This window comes from Monodelphis domestica, chromosome X (assembly GCF_027887165.1).
Source record: "Monodelphis domestica isolate mMonDom1 chromosome X, mMonDom1.pri, whole genome shotgun sequence".
NCBI lineage: Eukaryota > Metazoa > Chordata > Mammalia > Didelphimorphia > Didelphidae > Monodelphis > Monodelphis domestica.
Window position 1 is genome coordinate 69,453,773 of NC_077235.1, and position 20,758 is coordinate 69,474,530.

A 20,758-nucleotide genomic window follows, 5' to 3' on the forward strand; every position below is an offset into this window, starting at 1 on the left:
AGACTTATGAGGGGGAGGGCTTTCCACCTCCAAAGAAAGACCTGTTCTGGTCGTCTTTCACATCAGTGTATTTATGGTTTTACTTTTGGATTCGGGATGTGTATGAGCGTGCTCTTACAACAATGTCCAATATAGAAGGGGGTTTTGTGTGACAATAAAAATAAAATATTTTTCAAATTAAAAAATAAAGTCGTTAGCAAGAGAAAAGAAAGTGAGCTGGTCTTTGGGGTGATCTAAAGAAATAAGCAATTGCTGAGATCTAGGAGTGCCACCACGAATTTTGTTTAACATGGGCTAACCAAAAACAATAGACCCTTGAGAAAAAATGAGATTTTATTACTGTCATTAGTAATTATAAATCAAGAATTGATTTGGTTGAAATTTTATGCTAAGACTAAAATATAAAGTGGTCTCATTTACAGTGAAATGATACATCTACACCAATCTCCCAGGGTTGTTGGGAGAAGCACATAATTGTGAAGTACTTAACACAATGCCTGGCTTATGCAGAGGATGAAAACTATAATATTCAGATCTTACATGAATTCATTTGGACAAAATTCTCTTCCATTTAAATAGTGCCTTTAAAAAGCTTCATCAGTTAGTCAAGCATGTAGCCTGGTTATGTGGTAAACTACATGTAAAAACAACTACTAAGATGTGACTAAGTATTAAAAAATACACTCTGTATTTGACTGACTTAATATCACCTACTATTACTAAAATCCATCTCATATTATGAAATTTGAGAAGCCATTGCAGAAGAGGTGCCTTTTGAAGAGTGCGACTTCCCTTTTTATCTGTATGTTGTTATAAGAACTCTGGGAGGAATGGGGCCAAATATTCGAATATTGTTAAATAGTTCATTAGATATGTTTTATTTCAAATCAGTAAGTAGTGATAGTGACTTGATGCAGATAAAAGTGTAGCAAAATCCTCTTGAGAAATTCATATTTGCAAGGTTCTTTGGGATTTCCTACTTACACTGCGTCGTAGGATCTCACCAATCCTTCTGACAGGCCCTGTTGTAAAACTTTGTAGTACTGCAGTTTGAGAACTAAGATGTATTCCAATCAAAGTAGAAAAATGTACAAGTTCACTTTTAAAATGAGGACTGAATTTCAACTAATACCATTTGGAAAATCATGAAATTGTTACTTTGCATGTAGTGATGCTACTTTAAAACATTTAGAATATTTTTCCATGGTTACATGCTTCATGACGTACATCCCACCCACCCTCCTTTCCTCCCCCCTCCCAGAGCTGACAAGCAGTTCCACTGGGTGACACGTGCATCATTGTTCAAAACCTATTTCTACGTTATTCATATTTGCAGTAGAGATCTTTTAACATCAAATTCTCAATCATATCCTCATTGAACTACATGATCAATCATAATTTTTTTCTTCTGCATTTGTGCTCCCAGTTCTTTCTCTGGATGTGGATAGTGTTGTTTCTCAGAAGTCCCTCAGAATTGACCTGGGTCCTTGCATAGCTGCTCGTGGCAAAGCCTATCACATTTGATTGTTCCACAGTGTATCAGTCTCTGTGTACAATGTTTTCCTGGTTCTGCTCCTCTCACTCTGCATCACTTCCTGGAGGTTGTTCCAATTCACATGGAATTCCTCCAGTTCATCATTCCTTTCAGCACAATAGCATTCCATCACCATCAGATACCACATTTTGTTTAGCCATCCCCCAATTGATGGATACCTCATCAGTTTCTATTTTTTTTCCACCTCCACAAAGAGCGAGGCTATACATTTTTTTGTACAAGTCTTTCCTTATTATCTCTTTGAGATACAAACCAAGGAGTGGTAAGGCTGGATCAAAGGGCAGGCAAAAATCCTTTAACGTCTTTTGGCCATAATTCCAAATGGCCCTGCAGAATGGTTGGACCAATTCACAACTCTACCACTAGTGTATTAGCTTCCCAATTTTGCCACATCCTCTCCAATATTCATTACTTTCCTTTGCTGTCATATTGGCCAGTCTTATAGGTGTAAGGTGGTACCTCAGTGTTGCTTTAATTTGGATTTCTCTGATCAGGAGGGATTTAGAAGGCTTTTTCATGTGATTATTGATGGTTTTGACTTCATCCTGTGAAAACTGCCTATTCATGTCCCCTGCCCATTGTCAGTTGGGGAATGATTTGATTTTTTGTAAATCAGACTTAGTTCCTTATATATTTGGGAAATTAAAACTTGGTCAGAGAGTTTTGATATAAAATGTTCTCCCAATTTATTGCTTTTCTTCTAATTTTGTTTCATTGGTTTTGTTTGCACAAACTCTTTTAAATTTGATATAATTAAAGCCATTCCTTTTACATTTTCTAATGCTCTCTATCCCTTGCTTGATCTTAAATTTCTTTCTTTCCCACAGATCTGACAGGTATACTATTCTATGTTCACCTAATTTATTTATGATTGCACTCTTTAAATTTAAGTCATATACCCATTTTGAATTTATCTTGGTATAGGGTGTTAAGATGTTGATCTAAACCTAATTTTCCCCATACTGTTTTTCAATATTCCCAGAAGTTTCTATCATATACTGAGTTCTTGCCCAAAAAGCTGGGATCTTTGGGTTTATTGAACACTAGCTTCTGAGGTCATTTACCCCAAGTCTATTCCATTGGTCCACCCTTCTGTCTCTTAGCCAGTATCATATTGTTTTGATGACCACTGCTTTGTAGTACAATTTAAGATCTGGTACTGCTAGGCCACCATCCTTCACTCCCCCCCCCATTATTTCCCTTAATATTACTTCCAAATAAGCTATGTAATTTTTTATATATGACCTATAATTTTTCTTCATTCTATAAAAAAGGGTTTTTTTGGTAGTTTAATATTTATGACACAGAATGAGTAGATAAATTTGGGTAGAATTGTCATTTCTATTATATCAGCTTGTCCTACCAATGAACAATTAATGTTTTTCCAATTATTTAGAACCAGTTTTAATTGTGTGAAAAGTGTTTTGTAGTTGTGATCATATAATTCCTGTGTTTGTCTTGGCAGATAGGCTCCTAAATATTTTATATTGTCTTGAGTGATTTTAAGTGAGTTTCTCTTTCTAACTCCTGCTGCTTAACTTTGTTGGAAATCTATAGAAATGCTGATGATTTATGTGGGTGTATCTTGTACCTTGAAACTATGCTAAAGTTGTTAATTATTTCCATTAGTCTTTTATTTTATTTTCTAGGATTTTTAAAGTATAACATCATATCATCTGCATAGAGAGATAGTTTAGTCTCCTCACTGTCTACTTTAATCCCTTCATTTTTTTCTTCTTAATTGCTATCTTTAGTGTTTCTAGAACAATGTTAAATAATAGAAATGATAATGGAGATCCTTGCTTCACTCCTGATCTTATTCAAACTTATCCATGTTTCATATGATACTCGCTGATGGTTTTAAATATATACTGTGTATTATTTTGAGGAAGGGCCCTTCTATTCCTATACTTTCTAGTAATTTCAAAAGGAATGAGTGTTGTATTTTGTCAAAGGCTTTTTCTGCATCTATTGAGATAATCATGTGATTTCTGTTGGTTTGATCATTGACATGGTCAATTATTTGGATGGTTTTCCTAATATTAAACAATCCTTGAATTCCTGGTATAAGTCCAACCTGGTCATAGTGAATAACCTTGTGATAACTTGCTGTAGTCTTTTTGCTAATATTTTTAAAAGATTTTTGCATTTATGATCATTAAGGAGATTGGTCTGTAGTTTTCTTTCTCTGTTTTTGGTCTGACTGGTTTTGGAATCAGTACCATATTTGTGTCATCAAAAAAAATTTGATAAGACTCCTCCTTCTTTGCTTATTTTATCAGATAATTTGTATCATATTGGGATTATTTGTTCTTTAAATGTTTGATAGAATTCACTAGTGAATTCACCTTGCCCTGGGGATTTTTTCTTAGGAAGTTCCTTGATGGCCTGTTCCAATTCTTTTTCTGATATGGGATTATTAAGTATTTTATTCCCTCTTTTGTTAATCCAGGCAATTTATATTTTTGTAAATATTCATCCATATCACCTAGATTGTCATATTTATTGCCATGTAATTGGGCAAAATAGTTCTTAATCATTACCTTAATTTCCTCTTCATTAGAGGTGAGATCACCTTTTTCATCTTTGATACTGTTAATTTGGTTTTCTTCTTCCTTTTTATTAGATTTAAAGTATTTTATCTATTTTATTTGTTTTTTCAAAGTACCAGCTCCTAGTCTTATTTATTATTTCAGTAGTTCTTTTACTTTCAATTTGATCAACTTCTCCTTTAATTTTTAGGATATCCAATTTAGCTTTTATCTGGGGATTTTTAATTTGTCCTTTTTCTAATTTTTTAAGTTGCAAGCCCAATTCATTGATCTCCTCCCTCTCTCTTTTGTTGATATAGGTATTCAGAGATAGAAAATTTCCCCTGAGTTCTGCTTTGGCTAAATCTCAAAGGTTTTGATAGGATGTCTCTTCATTGTCATCCTCTTTAATGAAGTCTGTAATTGTTTCTATGATTTCTATTTTGACTCACCAGGTTTGAAGAATTATATTATTTAGTTTCTAATTAATTTTAAATTTGCCTATCCATGGACCCTTGTTTAGTATAGTTTTTATTGCATTATGATCTGAAAATGTTGTATTTATTATTTCTGCTTTTCTGCATTTGTTAGCAATAGTTCTATGTCCTGGTACATGGTTGATCTTTTTATATGTACCATATACTGCTGAGAAGAAGGTATATTCCTTTTTATTCCTATTCAATTTTCTGCAGATATCTATTAACTGTAATTTGTCTAGCATTTCATTCACTTTCCTTACTTTTTTCTTATTTATTTTTCTGTTCAATTCATCTAATTCTGAAAGGGGAAGTTTGAGATCCCCTGCTAGTATGGTCTTGCTATCTATTTCTTCCTTGAGTTCCTTTAATATTTCCTTTAGAAATCTAGATGCTGCATCATTTGGTACATAAATGTTTAGTAATGATATTTCACTTTTTATAGTACCCTTTATCTTTAAATCAGATCAATTTCTAATTTGGCTTTTTCTGTTATCATGATTGCCTACTCTTACTTTTTTTTACTTTAGATGATGCATAATAAATAATGCTGTGGCCTTTTACTTTGAATCTGTGTGTGTTACCCTGCCTTAAATCTATTTCTTATAAACAACATATAGCAGGGTTCTGGTTCTTAATCCCTTCTGCTATCCACTTTCATTCAGTGTTATGATGACCATGTATTTCCCTGCATCATATTATCCCCTTTAAATCCTGCTCTATTCCCTTTCACTTTGTTCCTCGTCATAAGCATTTTTCTTTTTGTCACCCCTGACTTCCCCCTCTCTTCAGTTACCTTCCCCTTCCCTTGTCTTTTCCCCCTTTCCTTCTCTATAGGGGGACAGAATTCCATACCCCACTAAGTAGGATAAGATTGAATTCTATACCCCACTGAGTATACTTGTTTTACCCTCTCTGAGCCCTTTAAGGTGAGAGTAAATTTGAAGCATTGCCTGTCACCACCTTTGTCCTCCTCTCTCTATAATGATTTTTCATACCTCTTCATGTTATATAATTTACCACATTCTATCTCTCCTTTCCCTTTTCTCTCAGTGCAATTCTCTCAGCCCTTAATTGGTTTCTTTTACATCTCGTTCATATGTATACATATCACATCACACATATCATTCCATAGGATCATATTTACATATTCATCATATCATAATCAGCTGACTCTACACCCTCTTTCTGAGTAAATTCCTTCTATCTTCTCTATTACTAAGAGTAATTTTTGAGAATTACAGAAATCCTGTTTCCATGTAGAAACCTTTTCAACCTTAATGAGTCCCTTAAATTTTCTCTTTCTTATTTACCTTTTTGTGCTTCTCTTGTGTCTCATGTTTTGACTTCAAAATTTTTTGATTAGGTCTGGCTTATTGCTCAGGAATGCTTGGAAAGCTTCTCTCTGATAGCTTAAAGACTTGCCTCATGCTTAGGGGTAAGCTTTTGATCTCACTCTGATATTGCTCAGGTCAGGGGCTGATCAAAAAAAGCCTCAGCCTTCTGCTCAAGTTTTTGATTTCACTGTGTACTCGATCCAATCAGGCACACCCTTGATTGTCCTGTCTTGGAACTCCACCTTGAGCTTTAGGCAAAAAGATCAGTAATTAGTACTATCAGCCACCCTAAAATGTGAATTAAGTCCTTGTCCCAAGCCCAGACTAGAATTCCCTGGGCTGGGCCTCCAGACTTCTCCACAGGCTTGAAATTTCAAGGTCTATGAGTTGGCTTGTACCTCTGTTTGCTCAGGCAGGGTCTCAGAATCTGGATGTTGGCTCAGGCATAGGATCCCAAATCTTGGATAGCTAATGTGGGGTGCTGCATGTGGCTTGCTCTTGGCTTGCTTTTCCCTCCTTGCTACAGCTTCTCGCTGGCTCTGCTCTCCTCTCACCCCAGTGCCCCAGATGTTCATTGCCCACCTTTGGGGTTTTTCTTTTTTTGAAAGTTGTTTCATTCTGTCTCCTTGTTGATTCTTTCACTTTTATATTTGCTTTGCAGCGATATTTTAATCTTAGTCAGAAAGGATTCTCTTGGTGTCACAGAGATGCTGAGGATTACCCGATGTTACATTTTTTTCTTTAAAGAATGCTTTATTAACTACATCCTAAGAATGTTTGATAAAAGGAGCAAGAACTAAATAAACATAAAAGCTTTCCAAAATACAAAGAGTAAAGATAATAACTAAACTAATGCCACATTCAAAAATAGGTCAGGACAACCTTTTTGTTCTAGTTTGTTCGTAACCTAAAAACAAAACAAAAACAAAAAAGAAACCCCAAGACTTCACATTTCAAGTTATAGACTTATCTCAGTAGTGTACATGAAATGGTTTTGAAACAACAGGTACAGATAGACCAGAGGAGATAAGAGGCTCATTGATATTTTTCTGGCTATGTGACAAACATCAGTTTGCTATTTGCCACGATAAAATATCTTTTCTTCTTTTTTTCTTGCACTTAATTTACAGGCACATGTAAAATAGAGTAAGAACAAGGTGGCAGCATCTCATCCTATCAAAAAAACAATAGCTCCAAAGTAATTGTCTGCCATTGGCAATGAAAAAGAATATTTCTTTCTGTTTCACAGGATGAAGACCTGGCCCAAATAAAAACTCACTACATTATTTATCCTCATAGGCTAGAGTTTGGATGCAGGTTTCTTAAAACATTGCACAATTGCTCTATTGTCTCAGTGCTGTTTTAAAATCATGGAAAAGAATGGTAAGAATGTATAAAGGCCACAACTGGCACTCAATAATTTTATAGAATAGTTAAATAAAGATCATTTATATATAAAAAACCCTTCTCATGAGAAGATGAGAAAATAGGCAATTGGGTATCTCTTAAGTGATAGTTTTAAACAAAATCTAAACTATTTACTAAAGGAATGGTCCTGCTTTCTGTGCACACACAGAAATTTAACATTGCCATGAGAAGAAATTCCATGGGGGAAAAGATATGAAGGATCCACAACATGCCATAAAAACAGAACTGCATAATCTTTACCTGTTGTGCACCTCACTTTCTTCAAATTCCTAATCATAGCTGATGCAGTCATAAAGTGGGTGAGAATCAGTATTTACTGTATTTTACATTCAGTCTGCTAAATAAAAGCCTTTAAAGAGGCCACAAAAGACTGCAATAATATAGTTCCTTCCTAAAAGCAACAAAAACGGCAGCAACAAAAACGATCAACCCTATTAATAATGCTGAAATGAAATGGTTCCATTTTGTGGCAAAACCCACACCATGTACTCTCGCAACATAAAACAACTTTACAAATGTAGAGTAGAAGGTATTAACCTGCTTTAAAACTCCTACCTGTTTCTCCTCTTCTTGGATGGGCTCTCCCAAATGAAATTCACCTAAGTTACTTGTGTACAGCGAATAGCCAAAAGCCCCATTTTACAAGCATAGTGTTTCTAACATTTCCACCTATAGCAGAAATTTTACAATGAAACATAGTCATAAGACCACAAGTAGATAAAGGAGAACTTCCTGCTGACAAGAACTCTTTTGGACCCCGTCTAGTCTACAATTGAGATGCACATTCTCTGTCACTACAAGTTACTCTTCAAAAACAATTACAATTCAAGAGAACTGAAAAGGAAAGTCAAGGGGCAGCCAGGTGGCACAGTGGATAGAGCACCAGGCCTAGAGTCAGGAGGGACCTGGGTTCAAATCTGGCTGCACATACTTCCTAGCTGTGTGACTCCAAGCAAATCACTTAACCCCCATTGCCTAATCCTTGTCCTTCAGTCTTGTTACTAAGACAAAAGGATGGGTTAAAACCAATTTCAGTGTTGGCCTGGATGATGAACAACCTGGGTGGAAGCCTTCTCTTGCAGGCTGTCCAAGTCCTGCTTCATTTAGCACAAGCTTTGAAGGCGAGCACCAAAGCACAGCCAAAAAGACACCATCACAAAAGGAGCCGAGTGGACTAGTAAGCGATTTCTTCTTTGTCTCTAACGACTCCGTCACCAAACATCCATATTGTCCCATTTGGAGGATGCAGGTTAATGGAACACGAGGAAGAGCAACAGTAAGTGGGAGAGGCAGAAATCTAAGAGAGCTCTCGGGAAATGTCAGACCACTTCTTCCTCCATGAAGGAGAGTCTGAATGTTGCGCTTCTTGTCAGAAAGAGAATGTATCCTAGATGCCTCCATCATCCATTGGCCGCCAGAAACGCAGTGGTTTCACTCGTCTTAAAATTGTACTTTCCAGGATTATTTTGAAAGAAGGTGCTCAGGATTGGCTTTGTTTTCAATAGCACTACCTTTTTGTATCTTCAAATAGCTAATATATATATATTCAAAATATGACCTAGCTGCATGGATGTTCTGAACATATAGCCAATATATACTTACTAAAGGCACCGCGAAATAAACATCTCTGGAGGGCAGACGTGAAGAAAACACCCGTCATTACCAACAATATGATTGCTCAAAAACCCTTTATAAACATACTCTTGTATACGCATAAGCGATGGATGGTATTAAGGCACAGCAAGTGGAACCCTCTGAGAAGTGTGGCAAGCAGGTGCATTCACCCTCAAAGTCACAAAAATGAGTGACTTCATGAGTGTAAAATGTTTCAACATGAATATTTGGTCAGAGTCTTCACTTGTAGGGTTTTACACATCTATAATTACCAGAAGTTCAAGCCTGCTCTTCTGCGGTAGGTTCTTCTTCATGAATGGTACAGTGTTCCTTCAGTGGTTTTCGGTTTGTTTCCATGACCCCCCCCACCCCCACCCCTACCAGTCTCAGTATGTCTGGTAGTCTTCGTGTATGGGAGGCTGAATGGTAGCCGAAGGGAATGGCTGAGGAATATAGCCACCATAACCTCCATAAACGGGAGCTGTGGCTGCGGCGCTCTTCTGTACTGTGGCTGATGTGGCTGAGGCAGGAGCAGCAAAGGGGATGTAACCGGCACCGTAGAGCCCAGCCGCGGGAATTCTCTGGACGTTTGGAGCCCCTGTGAATACTGGAGTTATCGGGCGTGCCTGGAAAGGTGGAGGGGTGGAACCAGCAGGTATGGTGGCAGCGGCGGCGGCAGCAGAGGCACCGGCTGGGTCTGCTTGTACTGCTATGGGGTTGATCATGTGTTCCATTGCATGCATTTTGCCATCTTCCAGCAACTTGGGAGCAGGGCCAGCCTGAAACATGGAATACTGGGCGCCAAGAGCAGGGATTGCCACTGTACCGGGTTTAATAGGAACTGGATTGGCGGCAGATAATTCCAAGTTCGGTACAAACTCATATCCTCTTTCTCGCCACTTTCCTTTCCCCTCATGATATCGGCTATAGATGCCACGGCCTGCAGAGTACCCCCCGAAGTAGGATCCCCTGGGGCCCGGGGCTCTGCTGCCAGCTGTGTCTTGCCCTCGGCCTCTCACGCTCTCTGCCTTCACAAAATAATCTCTGTTGGGCCCAAAGAGAGCACTGTAGGGATAGCTGTAGTAGGCCAAAGTATAGGGATCGCACGAGTAAACATAGTTGAGCTGCTGGACTTCTGCTGTCACACTTCCTTTGACTGCCTTCCGATAGCGTGCGTATTGCTCTTTGTCTACTGGTTTGGCCAAAGTAACTCCAAGACACGAGCCTTCGAGCTCGGTGCCATTGAGGCTGTTCATAGCACGGATGGCATCTTCCCGGCTGGTGAAGTGAACAAATGCGTAATCGCGGATCTTTTTGACTCGTTCCACACAGCCAAACTGGCTGAAGGTCTTTCTGATCGTCTCCTCGCTGGTTTTGATCATCAGATTTCTCACGTACAGGATCTTAACGGTTTCCATGACATCTTCGTCGACATCCATCTCTGGCTCTGCCCAGTCCACCGCGATCTGCTGTCCCCACAGCTGGATCCTTCCAGGCATGAGCTTTCTCCTGGCCATGGCCGCTGCCCGGTGGCTCTCGTACTCTATGAAGGCAAACCCTCTGTTCTTCGTCTTATCCGTGGCACTTGCGTACACGATAACGTCTAGAACCCCTTCGGTCACCTTAGAGATCTCTTCCAGGATCTCGTCTCTCTTTTTCATCTTAGGGATGCCACCGATGAAGAGTCGGCAGTTATCCACACTGCAACAGACTCCCAGAGGTCGACCCGGTCTGATTTCATGATTGTCCAGTTCCCTCACGGCCCGCTTGGCTTCGCGCTTGTGAGTATACATGACAAAAGCGTAGCCGCGGTTCTTCCCATCAAAGTCCATCATCAGTCGCATCTGGTAGATACGCCCCACGGACTCAAACACTGGAACCAGCTCGTCTTCATACACGTCTCGGGGAATTTTACCCACGAAGACCTCACAGCCACGCGGGGGGTGCAGCCCTTCCCATCCAGGGGGAGGACCACCATACTTGCGCTGACCGTTTTCCTGTGTCATACTGTAGCCCGTGCGCTCCATGAGAGCCAACAGGGCAGCCTCATTAGGTGCCCCGGCTACACCTTCAGGAGCTTTGGCTGCCGCCGCGTTGGTGGAATCATTGCTCATCTTTGTAGCGGAATCTGCTGTCATTATGTCAAAATCATTCAAAATTTGATGAAAACAAAAGTGTCTGTGTCGGAGCCGGAGGAGAGCCAGTGAAGACTGAGGGTCCTGCAGGGAGTGTCTGCGAATAGTGGAGTCCTCCGGATGCTCTGAAGCACAGATGCCACGCAGGAAGGTGCGTCACTGGGAGAAAGCCACGACCTTTAGTGATCTGCTGTCAGCAGAGCACTGGCGGGTCTCACAGAAGACGTGGCACTTCATTTTCACAGGCTCGGGCCAACAGTTGCATCTGGTTTCTAGAAGGGGAACAAAAAACACTCGTCAAAAAGCAAGAGCCAAATGCTCCGATGTTACATTTTTGAACCAACTACTCACAGTATATGTGAACTGGCATGGACTGTACACGAGTAAATCACTATTAGCATTATTCATTCTTACATGAAATTATTCTTATTCTTACATGAAACCCCAATAGAAAGAATGTCCTCATGCTTATTGCGCCATCAGAAAAATAACAAAGTGTAGCCCTAAGTTACAGTTGGTGAAATTCTGCTGTTTGAGGAAAAGTCTTTTAGGACTTTCATCTGCTGCTATTTTAAGTTTTGTATCTAATCGCTCTTTAGGCCACTTGTCCAAAGTGCTTCTACAATCTGAGGATGCTATAAGGGGATGTTTGTCTCTGGGAATGTGGAGGGAATGACCTTGGGAAGAGGAAGGTGGGTTTCTCTTGACTTAGTTTCCCCATATTGGTAAACAAGGTCTTTTCCCACCTACATAAGCTGAGCCTGGCTGTGATATTCTGGGACCCATAATGAACCTTTCTATTGGATTAGCTTCTGACTATAACCCATTCTTGAAGTCAAGTACAACTGCAGAACAGTACTGGTGCTGCTATGTCTCTCTCTTTTTCCTCACATAGAAAATCCTAGTGTTAAGGGCAAGGGTATAATGATGCCTCAATTTTTCATTGTACCAATTAGAAAAGATAAGTCCCACTTGTGACTTTTGACTGAATGTTATATGCTAGTCCTACCATAATGAGGAACAATTTTAAATTGTAATTTGCATTGCGGATAATGGAGAACAAAACAATAGAGGACACTTTCCTGCTCTTAACTGATAGGGTATTTATTTGATAGGAGATGAATCTCCTGTATGATAATTATCATGTCCTCCATGGGGGAAATTGGACTCAGATTTAGATAGATGAAGAAGAATGTAACATTCATAAAAATTAAATGGAGCACATAGTTTTACGGAGTAACAAGATCAGTGTGTGCACCCCATTGGCTCTCAAAGACAAATACTTTCATGGAATATACTTTGACTTATAAAGGCTTGATATTTTTTAATAAGTTCTAATTCTGCAATAAAAAACTAATACCTAAAAAGAGCTCATTTTGCACATCAGAACCTCCTGCACTTCTTTTGTGGTAGAGAGCAGTGATCATATAAAATATAAGGTTTGGATAAAATAGTCAGAGACGTTGAGGACTTAAATTCTCTGACATTTCAGGAATAGCTTTCTAATTTAATATTACTAAATTGTATTAAGATCTGTTTTGTAAAGGCTATAGCAGGAATATCTAGGAACCTCTACACTGGCCAAATAGTCCTTCTTTGAAGATCTGCCTTCAGAGAGAGACCTACTCCAGAATGTGGCCATGAGACCTGAAAGAAACTCAATCAGAGATTAAATGGCTATCGGGAGTGGGTTATTAGGGTACACAGATAATTGGTTATTGCAATATCTGGAGGACATGTAAATTCTACCCTGTGCCATTTTCTCTATAAGGTAAACTTGTGGAAGAGGACTTTCCCAACCGATTTTGTCAATGTGATGGCCATAGGTAGCAAGGCTATAGCACTGAAGAACTCCTGAGTCATTTTTTCTGGACCATTTCTAAAAGCCAGCTAGTACCAGCAATATTTAACCCTTTTGCCTTACTTACTAGAAAGAAATGTTCAGTTTGCTGACTGAAAAAAAAGTGTTATCAGTTAGGTTTCTCTGATGTGATATATCAAAAGACAGAGAAGGAAACCTCAAGTTTTCATTCTAATATCATTACTAAAACAGAATTCAGTGTTCTAACCCAAACCTGTCTTCAGCGGCAAAGAGTATGACTAAAGCTCAATATGACTCTCCTAATGGCTTTCCGATTCTCACTAATCCAGTAATGCAATTAGTGAAGCAGAACTTGGACCAAGTAAAGAATACTAGACTCTCCTTAGTGACCTAGGAGATAATTCCTGACTATTGCAGTTATATTTATGTCTTCAAAATATACAAACTATTTCTATAATTTCATATACTCATAAAGGCCTTAGGATCATACCAGCATATAGGTTTTGATAAGATAAGGTAAGATAATCATTAGGGAGTGCCCCCATTGGATGCTGTCAAAGTGTCAAGGCAGGCCTTTGAAGTATCATAGGACGATTTGTGAAATTGATTACTGATTATCGATTTATAGTTAAGAGGTTTGTTAATCACAATAGTAATCATTCTAATTAAGTTTTCCCATTATAATCAAGCTTTAAGGCTTTGAGGCTTAGAATATTATTGCACAAATCTAATGCCAACTCTCAATAAGCAAGCAAAATAAGATGTTGGTTGAGGGAGATAAGAAAGATGAAGGATGACAACCTTGGTCACAAGATCTTTTACTAGAGCTGGATTCTGATAGTACAAGGAGTAGTAGATAAGGAACCTCCTAGAGAATGTCCCAGGGAGATATTCTAATATCTGTGCCTCCCCTTCTATTACACCATGCGTGAACTCTGGAATGACCCTGTCTGGGAAGACACTGTGGGGTTATTTCTTACAAGGGGATATTAGCCCAGTTTAGGTTTTCCAGTCACCATGACAGACGAAGATTCATAGTCAGATTATGCAATTAGGAGTCAATCACCATTTTAGTTTGGGGGTCATTTCTTAACCTTATGTAAATACTAAATAAAACAATCTATTCCAATGGTGTAAAGTCCCTTTGGTTACTGAGAGACCACTGACCTTTCCTTTTGGTAACCATTAGCCTTGCCATTAAATGCATAAGCTAGGTTCTTTTGTGCCTCAGTCTCTCATGATCACAGATTTCTTGCAACAGTACTTAAAACCATAGTTGATTGACTCACCAGACATTAGTAGGTTGTAGGAGATAGCCAAATCACCTAGTAAGTCACCATTTGCACAGTTTCTCAGGTCATGAACCTTCTTCTGAGAGAAGAATCCCATTGGCTGTGAGAGCTCAAATAATTCTTTTCCAGTACACAGATTATGACTAATTAGACTATCTAAATAACCCAATCTCAGAAAAACCAAAAGAAACCAAAAGTGAACTCTTGGTGAGCAAAAAGGTCCAAACGGATTTATGAAGAAATTCTACCAAACAGTTAAAAAATTTTTTTTAAATAATGAATTCCAATTGTACATAAGCTGTTTGGAAAAGTAGATCTATGAATTTAGTCTTGAAACATAAATTAAGCAGAGTCAAAACAAAGGAAGAAAGCTACATATCAGATTCTGCAGAGAATCTTGGTACAAAAAATTTAAATACCAACAAAATACAACACTCTTTCCTGTTTGAAACATTAGGAACCTTAAAGAGTGATATTATAAGTCAATTAGGGGAGCATAGAATAGTTTACCTGGCAGAAAAGGGAAGAATTTATGACCAAACGAGTTAGAGAACATTAAAAGATGTAAAATAAATAATTATATTAAATTAAAAGGTTTTTGTACAAAGAAAACCAATGCAACCAAGATTAGAAGGGAAACAACATACTAGGGAAAAATTTATGACAAATTTCTCTGATAAAGGTCTAATTTTTCAAATATATAAAGACCTAAGTCAGATTTATGAGAATCCAAGTCACTCCACAATTGATAAATGGTCAAAAGATATGAATAGACAGGTTTCAGATGAAGAAATCAAAGCAATCATTAATCATATGAAGAAAATGTTCTAGATCACTCTTGATTAGAGAAATGCAAATTAAAACAACTCTGAGGTATCATCTTAGGTCTATCAGATTGGTCAGTATGACAGTAAAGGAAAACAATAAGTATTAGAAGGAATGTGGCAAAATTGGGACACTGATGCCTTGCTGGTGGAGTTGTGAACTGATTCAAACATTCTGGAGGGCAATTTAGTATTATGCCCAAAGGACTATAAAAGAATGATTTGATCTACTAACACTGCTACTAATCCTGTATCCCAAAGAGACAAAAAAGGACCTGTTTGTACAAAAATATTGATAGCTGCACTTTTTGTGGTGACAGAGATTTGGAAACTTAAGGGATGTCCCTCAATTGGGGAATGGCTGAACAAATTGTGATATATGATGGTGATGGAATTCAACTGTGCTATAAAGAATGATGAACAGTGAGTGAGTGAGGGGAACCTCTAGAGTGAGTGAGGAGCACCTCTAGGTCCTTGGGAGCTGCCTACGACCACCAAAGACCTACCCCTGAGAGCAGCTAGACCTGAATCCCCAGCAGGCTAAAGAGCCCAGACCTTGGGTGTTGGCAGGAAGATAGCACAGAGCAGGGCAACCAATGACAGAAGCTGCAGAGATTCGAGAGCTTGCCTCAGGCAAAATCCTTGCTCCTTAGCTCCATACACAGAGAGCCCTGCCTCAGGGCATACTCAGTCTGAGGTTAATCCTATCAGGAGCCCTTGGAACTCCAGGAAGCCAAGCCCCCCCCACCCCCCTCAGAGAGCAACTAAAACTAGACTTGAACAATTGGAAGAACATTAACTGCTCATGGATAGGACGAGCCAATATAATAAAAATGACCATCCTACCCAAACTTATTTATCCATTTAGTGCCATACCCATGGAACTCCCAAAATATTTCTTTACTGATTTAGAAAAAACCATAACAAAGTTCATTTGGAATATCAAAAGATCAAGGATATCCAGGGAAATAATGAAAAAAATACACAAATGATGGGGGCCTTGCAGTCCCAGACCTTAAAGTATATTACAAAGCAACAGTCATCAAAACAATTTGGTACTGGATAAGAGACAGAAAGGAGGATGAGTGGAATAGACTGGGGGCAAGAGACCTCAGCAAGACAGTATATGATAAACCCAAAGATCCCAGCTTTTGGGACAAAAATCCACTATTCATTAAAAACTCCTGCAAAAATTGGAAGACAGTGTGGGAGAGATTAGGAATTGATCAACACCTGACACCCTACACCAAGATAAATTCAAAATGGGTGAATGACTTAAACATAAAGAAGGAAACCATAAATAAATTGGGTAAACACAGAATAGTATACATGTCAGACATTTGGGAGGGGAAAGACTTTAAAACCAAGCAAGACTTAGAAAGAGTCACAAAATGTAAAATAAATAATTTCGATTACATCAAATTAAAAAGCTTTTGTACAAACAAAAGCAATGTAACTAAAATCAGAAGGGAAACAACAAATTGGGAAAAAATCTTCATAAAAACCTCTGACAAAGGTTTAATTACTCAAATTTATAAAGATCTAAATATATTGTACAAAAATCCAAGCCTTTCTCCAATTGATAAATGGCCAAGGGAAATGGATAGGCAGTTTTCAGATAAAGAAATCAAAAGTATTAATAAGCACATGAAGAAGTGTTCTAAATCTCTTATAATCAGAGAGATGCAAATCAAAACAACTCTGAGGTATCACCTCACTCCTAGCAGATTGGCTAACATGATAGCAAAGGAAAGTAATGAATGCTGGATTGGATGTGGCAAAGTCGGGACATTAATTCATTGCTGGTGGAGTTGTGAACTGGTCCAACCATTCTGGAGGGCAATCTGGAACTATGCCCAAAGGACGACAAAAGAATGTCTATCCTTTGATCCAGCTATAGCACTTTTGGGTTTGTACCCCAAAGTGATAAGGGACAAAAAGACTTGTACAAAAATATTCATACCTGCACTCTTTGTGGTTGCCAAAAATTGGAAAACGAGGGTATGCCCTTCAATTGGGGAATGGCTGAACAAATTGTGGTATATGTTGGTGATGGAATACTATTGTGCAAAAAGGAATAATAAAGTGGAGGAATTCCATGGAGACTGGAATGTCCTCCAGGAAGTGATGCAGAGCGAGAGGAGCAGAACCAGGAGAACATTTTACACAGAGACTAATACACTGTGGTATAATCGAATGTAATGGACTTCTCCATTAGTGGCAGTGTAATGTCCCTGAACAATCTGCAGGGATCTAGGAGAAAAAACACTATTCATAAGCAGAGGACAAACTGGGAGTAGAAACACCGAGGAAAAGCAACTGCCCAACTATAGCGGTTGAGGGGACATGACAGAGGAGAGACTTTAAACGAACACTCTAATGCAAATACTAACAACATGACAATGGATTCGAATCAAGAACACATGTGATACCCAGTGGAATCACGCATCAGCTATGGGGGGTTGGGGGGGGAGGAAAAGAAAATTATCTTTGTCTTTAATGAATAATGCTTGGAAATGATCAAATAAAATATTATTTTAAAAAAATTTATCCTAACCACCTGATTCATGAATCCTTTAATTCTGATATATTCTTAGCGACTTAAACAGTTGGTCCAATTATTCATAAGTTATTGTATTACTAATTTGATTCAACTAACTTTAGTTTATCAACTGTTGTGATAAAGGGGGAAATCTGTTCTTTAACATGAGCTTCTTTAGACCTTTGACTTTGTAGTTTGCACTTTTGCAGTTTTATCACTTAGCCAAATTGTACAGTTTCAACTAAAAGACCCTTTGTTGTTGTTGTTGTTGTTTCTAGAAAAGCTCCTATTTTTACTTAATAGTATATAGAAATTGTGGTATTTGGGCATACTCAAATAAGCTCTTAAAATTCCTGTTAATATATCTTATTGTCAGATCAAAACCTATTCTAGCTGTCAATTTACTTCTCAGGGCTTTCAAATTGTATCTCTAAAATTTAGATAAGGTAACTTGAGAATTTTTACCTGTTTCAAATATTTTGCTGTATTGGTCCTTTCATTTAAATGTTAGGTAATTGCAAGCACTTTGATCTCCTTCGGTTAGCTTATTTTTGGAAAAGGTCCAAGACAGTGGCCGCGTGACTGCACTTGGCTATTTTCCCAGTAAATGTACTTTGCTGAGGGAAAACAATTTTTATTCTTTTCTTTTCAATTTATCATGTAAGTTACATATTTTTAAAAACCTTCATATTAATTCTCTCCCAATATATTAATTAAAACAACTTCCAATCTACCTTTGATTAAAGTTCCCTAACAATGTTTCCTTCAGATTTCAGTTTTCCTTTCAAACTTCTGCTCCAAGCAGAATAAAACCTTCATTTTTTGTTTCTATTACTCTTACTATAAATAGGGAAGAGGTGACTGACTACCTTTTACTTATATTTAATAGCCTAATAACGAATCTTATTTGATTTCTGGACTGGTTGAATTTCCTTTGCCAATAGCATTATGCATAGTTTGCATGAAATTTAATTTTCTTCACAGCACAATTACATACAAATTTTGTATGCATGTATTATGACATTATAACAGATCATATTTGAATAGATAAAAACAATTTCTCAATACAGTCAAGTACAAGACTGATTAAAAATTCCAATTTAAACCCCACACCAAGTCTTTAATACCTATGCAAATTTACATATATTGATTATGAAGTTAAACTACTATATGTTGTTTATTAGAAACATATTTGAGGCAGGATAACACACAGAATCAAAGCAAAAGTCTGGAGCAGAATTTATTATGCATCATCTAAAGTAAAAAAAAGAAAGCAGGAATAGCAATCATGATACCAAAGAAAGGTAAAGTAGAAATTGATTTGATTAAAAGAGATGAAGAAGGAAATTGCATTTTGCTAAATTGCATTCGCTAAATTTACTTTCTGATTGTCTGTTTTAAGATTTTATTTTGTTTGTTAAGTTCACATATTGGTTCTAATCTAATATATTCTGTTACACTATGTCACTTTAAGTTACTGTGTTTTGACAACTAGCTATATGTGCCTTTATTTGTACCTTCCCATATGACTGGACTGGAAAAGATACTCAAAGTCCCTTTAAGTTGTTTGTAACAAGAGGTAAGGGTCCATTTAGTAGCTGAAGTGCAGTGGTATAGCACTATTCCCCACCTCCTCATTGTTAAAAATAATAGATGAGACCAGAGGAGCTGGGAAGGTTTTCCTAGGGACCATCGTACCCTTGGATGGCTCCCAAGAGGGAGCATTTCCCATGAAGCCTAAGATCTTCTGGATGGCTTTTAACTCTTCAGCTTAATATACCTCCACTAGAATGATCTAGATACTTGGTGACGTTTTAGAGCCGAAAGGTTTTCTTAAATGAGATGCTACACTACTGTTTTTTATAAAGCTATTTTCTTAGTGAAAATTAATGTATCCCAAGTTGGTCCGCGTGTTTGTAAACACCCTCCTCAGGGGGATCATATAATTGTCATAAAATTCTAGTTTTATAAAAGTTTTTCTTGTTTGAGAGAAATTTTAGGATAAGAAACTTGCTACCTCCTAGAATCTAGGAAGTGAACTGCTTGGAGAAGTCGCCTTGGAGATACCTGCAGAAACTTCACACTGCACTGAAAGATTCAGAATAAACTTTTGGATGTAGTGAAATTGAACTGTGTGGGGGTGGTGGAATGCATTTGTTTTCAATGTACATTTTTATGCCAAAGAGGGCTGCCCCCTAATTGGCTTTTTGTCAATGCGCCTAGCAATCATTGGTTTTCTTCCCTTTCCCTTTTATCCCCCAATTATTGCAATATTATGTTTACATGACCCATTGGGGAGATTAGTCTCCCAAAGGATTACAGGGGTGATTGTGTAATCAGAAACGGTTACCCTAAAAAAATACAATTCCCAGCACCCTACTCTCTTCCTGTCATGGGCTGATTTAGATAGGATATAAATTCTGTGGAGTTCCATCTCTTGCTTTCTTGTCTTCCTATCACGGCTTTGGTGGAGTAGGTTTTTTGAGCAGGTAGAAGAACTTAGTCATGTGGTTCTATTTTGTTAGATAATAAACTTTATAGAATATAATACTTGGAGTATTGGATATTAATTTAAATCCTACCGATGGTAAGCAATCTGATGTAGATTTTACATGTGCAATCATGGAAAACATTCTCCCATATTAATCCTGTTGTGGAAGGAAACTTGAACAACAAAAAAATTAAGAAAGAAAGAGAAAAATATTTGATTTTTTTCTGATTCAGACTCCATCAGCTCTTTCAGAGGCAGTTTTTATCATGAGTCCTTTGGGGTTGTTATAGATCAATGTGTTCCCACGAATAGCTGTTATTTCTATTTCTTCATCATATGATATTCCTGTCACTGTGTACAATATTCTCCTGGTTTTACTTCCCTCTGCTTAAGTTCATATAAAGCTTTCCAGGTTTTTCTGAGCTCCTCCTGCTCATCGTTTCTCACACCACAATAGTATTCCATTAAAATCTTACACTATAACTTACTAAGCCATTCTCTAATTGATGGGTATCCTCTCGTTTTCCAATTCTTTGCCCCCACAAAAAGAGCTGCTTTAAATACATTTTGTATATAGAGGTCTTTCCCCTTTTTGTTGTTTATCTCTTTGGGATACAAACCTAGTAGTAATATGACTCTGTTAAAATGTATGTACTACTGTATAGCCTTTGGGCTTAGGTCCAAATTGCTCTCCAGAATGGCTGGATCAGT

The 20,758-nt window shown here is 37.8% G+C and overlaps 1 protein-coding gene across 2 annotated transcripts in view; it reads right to left on the reverse strand.

Annotated features, from left to right (window-relative positions):
* Window positions 1-315: 315 nt before the first annotated feature.
* The window catches only part of LOC130456168 (RNA-binding protein 47-like), a 66,147-nt gene continuing 45,704 nt past the window's right edge, over window positions 316-20,758 (reverse strand). For both annotated transcript variants that reach the window (XM_056809728.1, XM_056809726.1), the window contains exon 2: window positions 316-11,348. In XM_056809728.1, the coding sequence (XP_056665706.1) occupies window positions 9,328-11,079 (1,752 nt within the window). In that variant the 5' untranslated portion in view covers window positions 11,080-11,348 and the 3' untranslated portion in view covers window positions 316-9,327. The remainder of the gene's footprint in view (window positions 11,349-20,758) is intronic.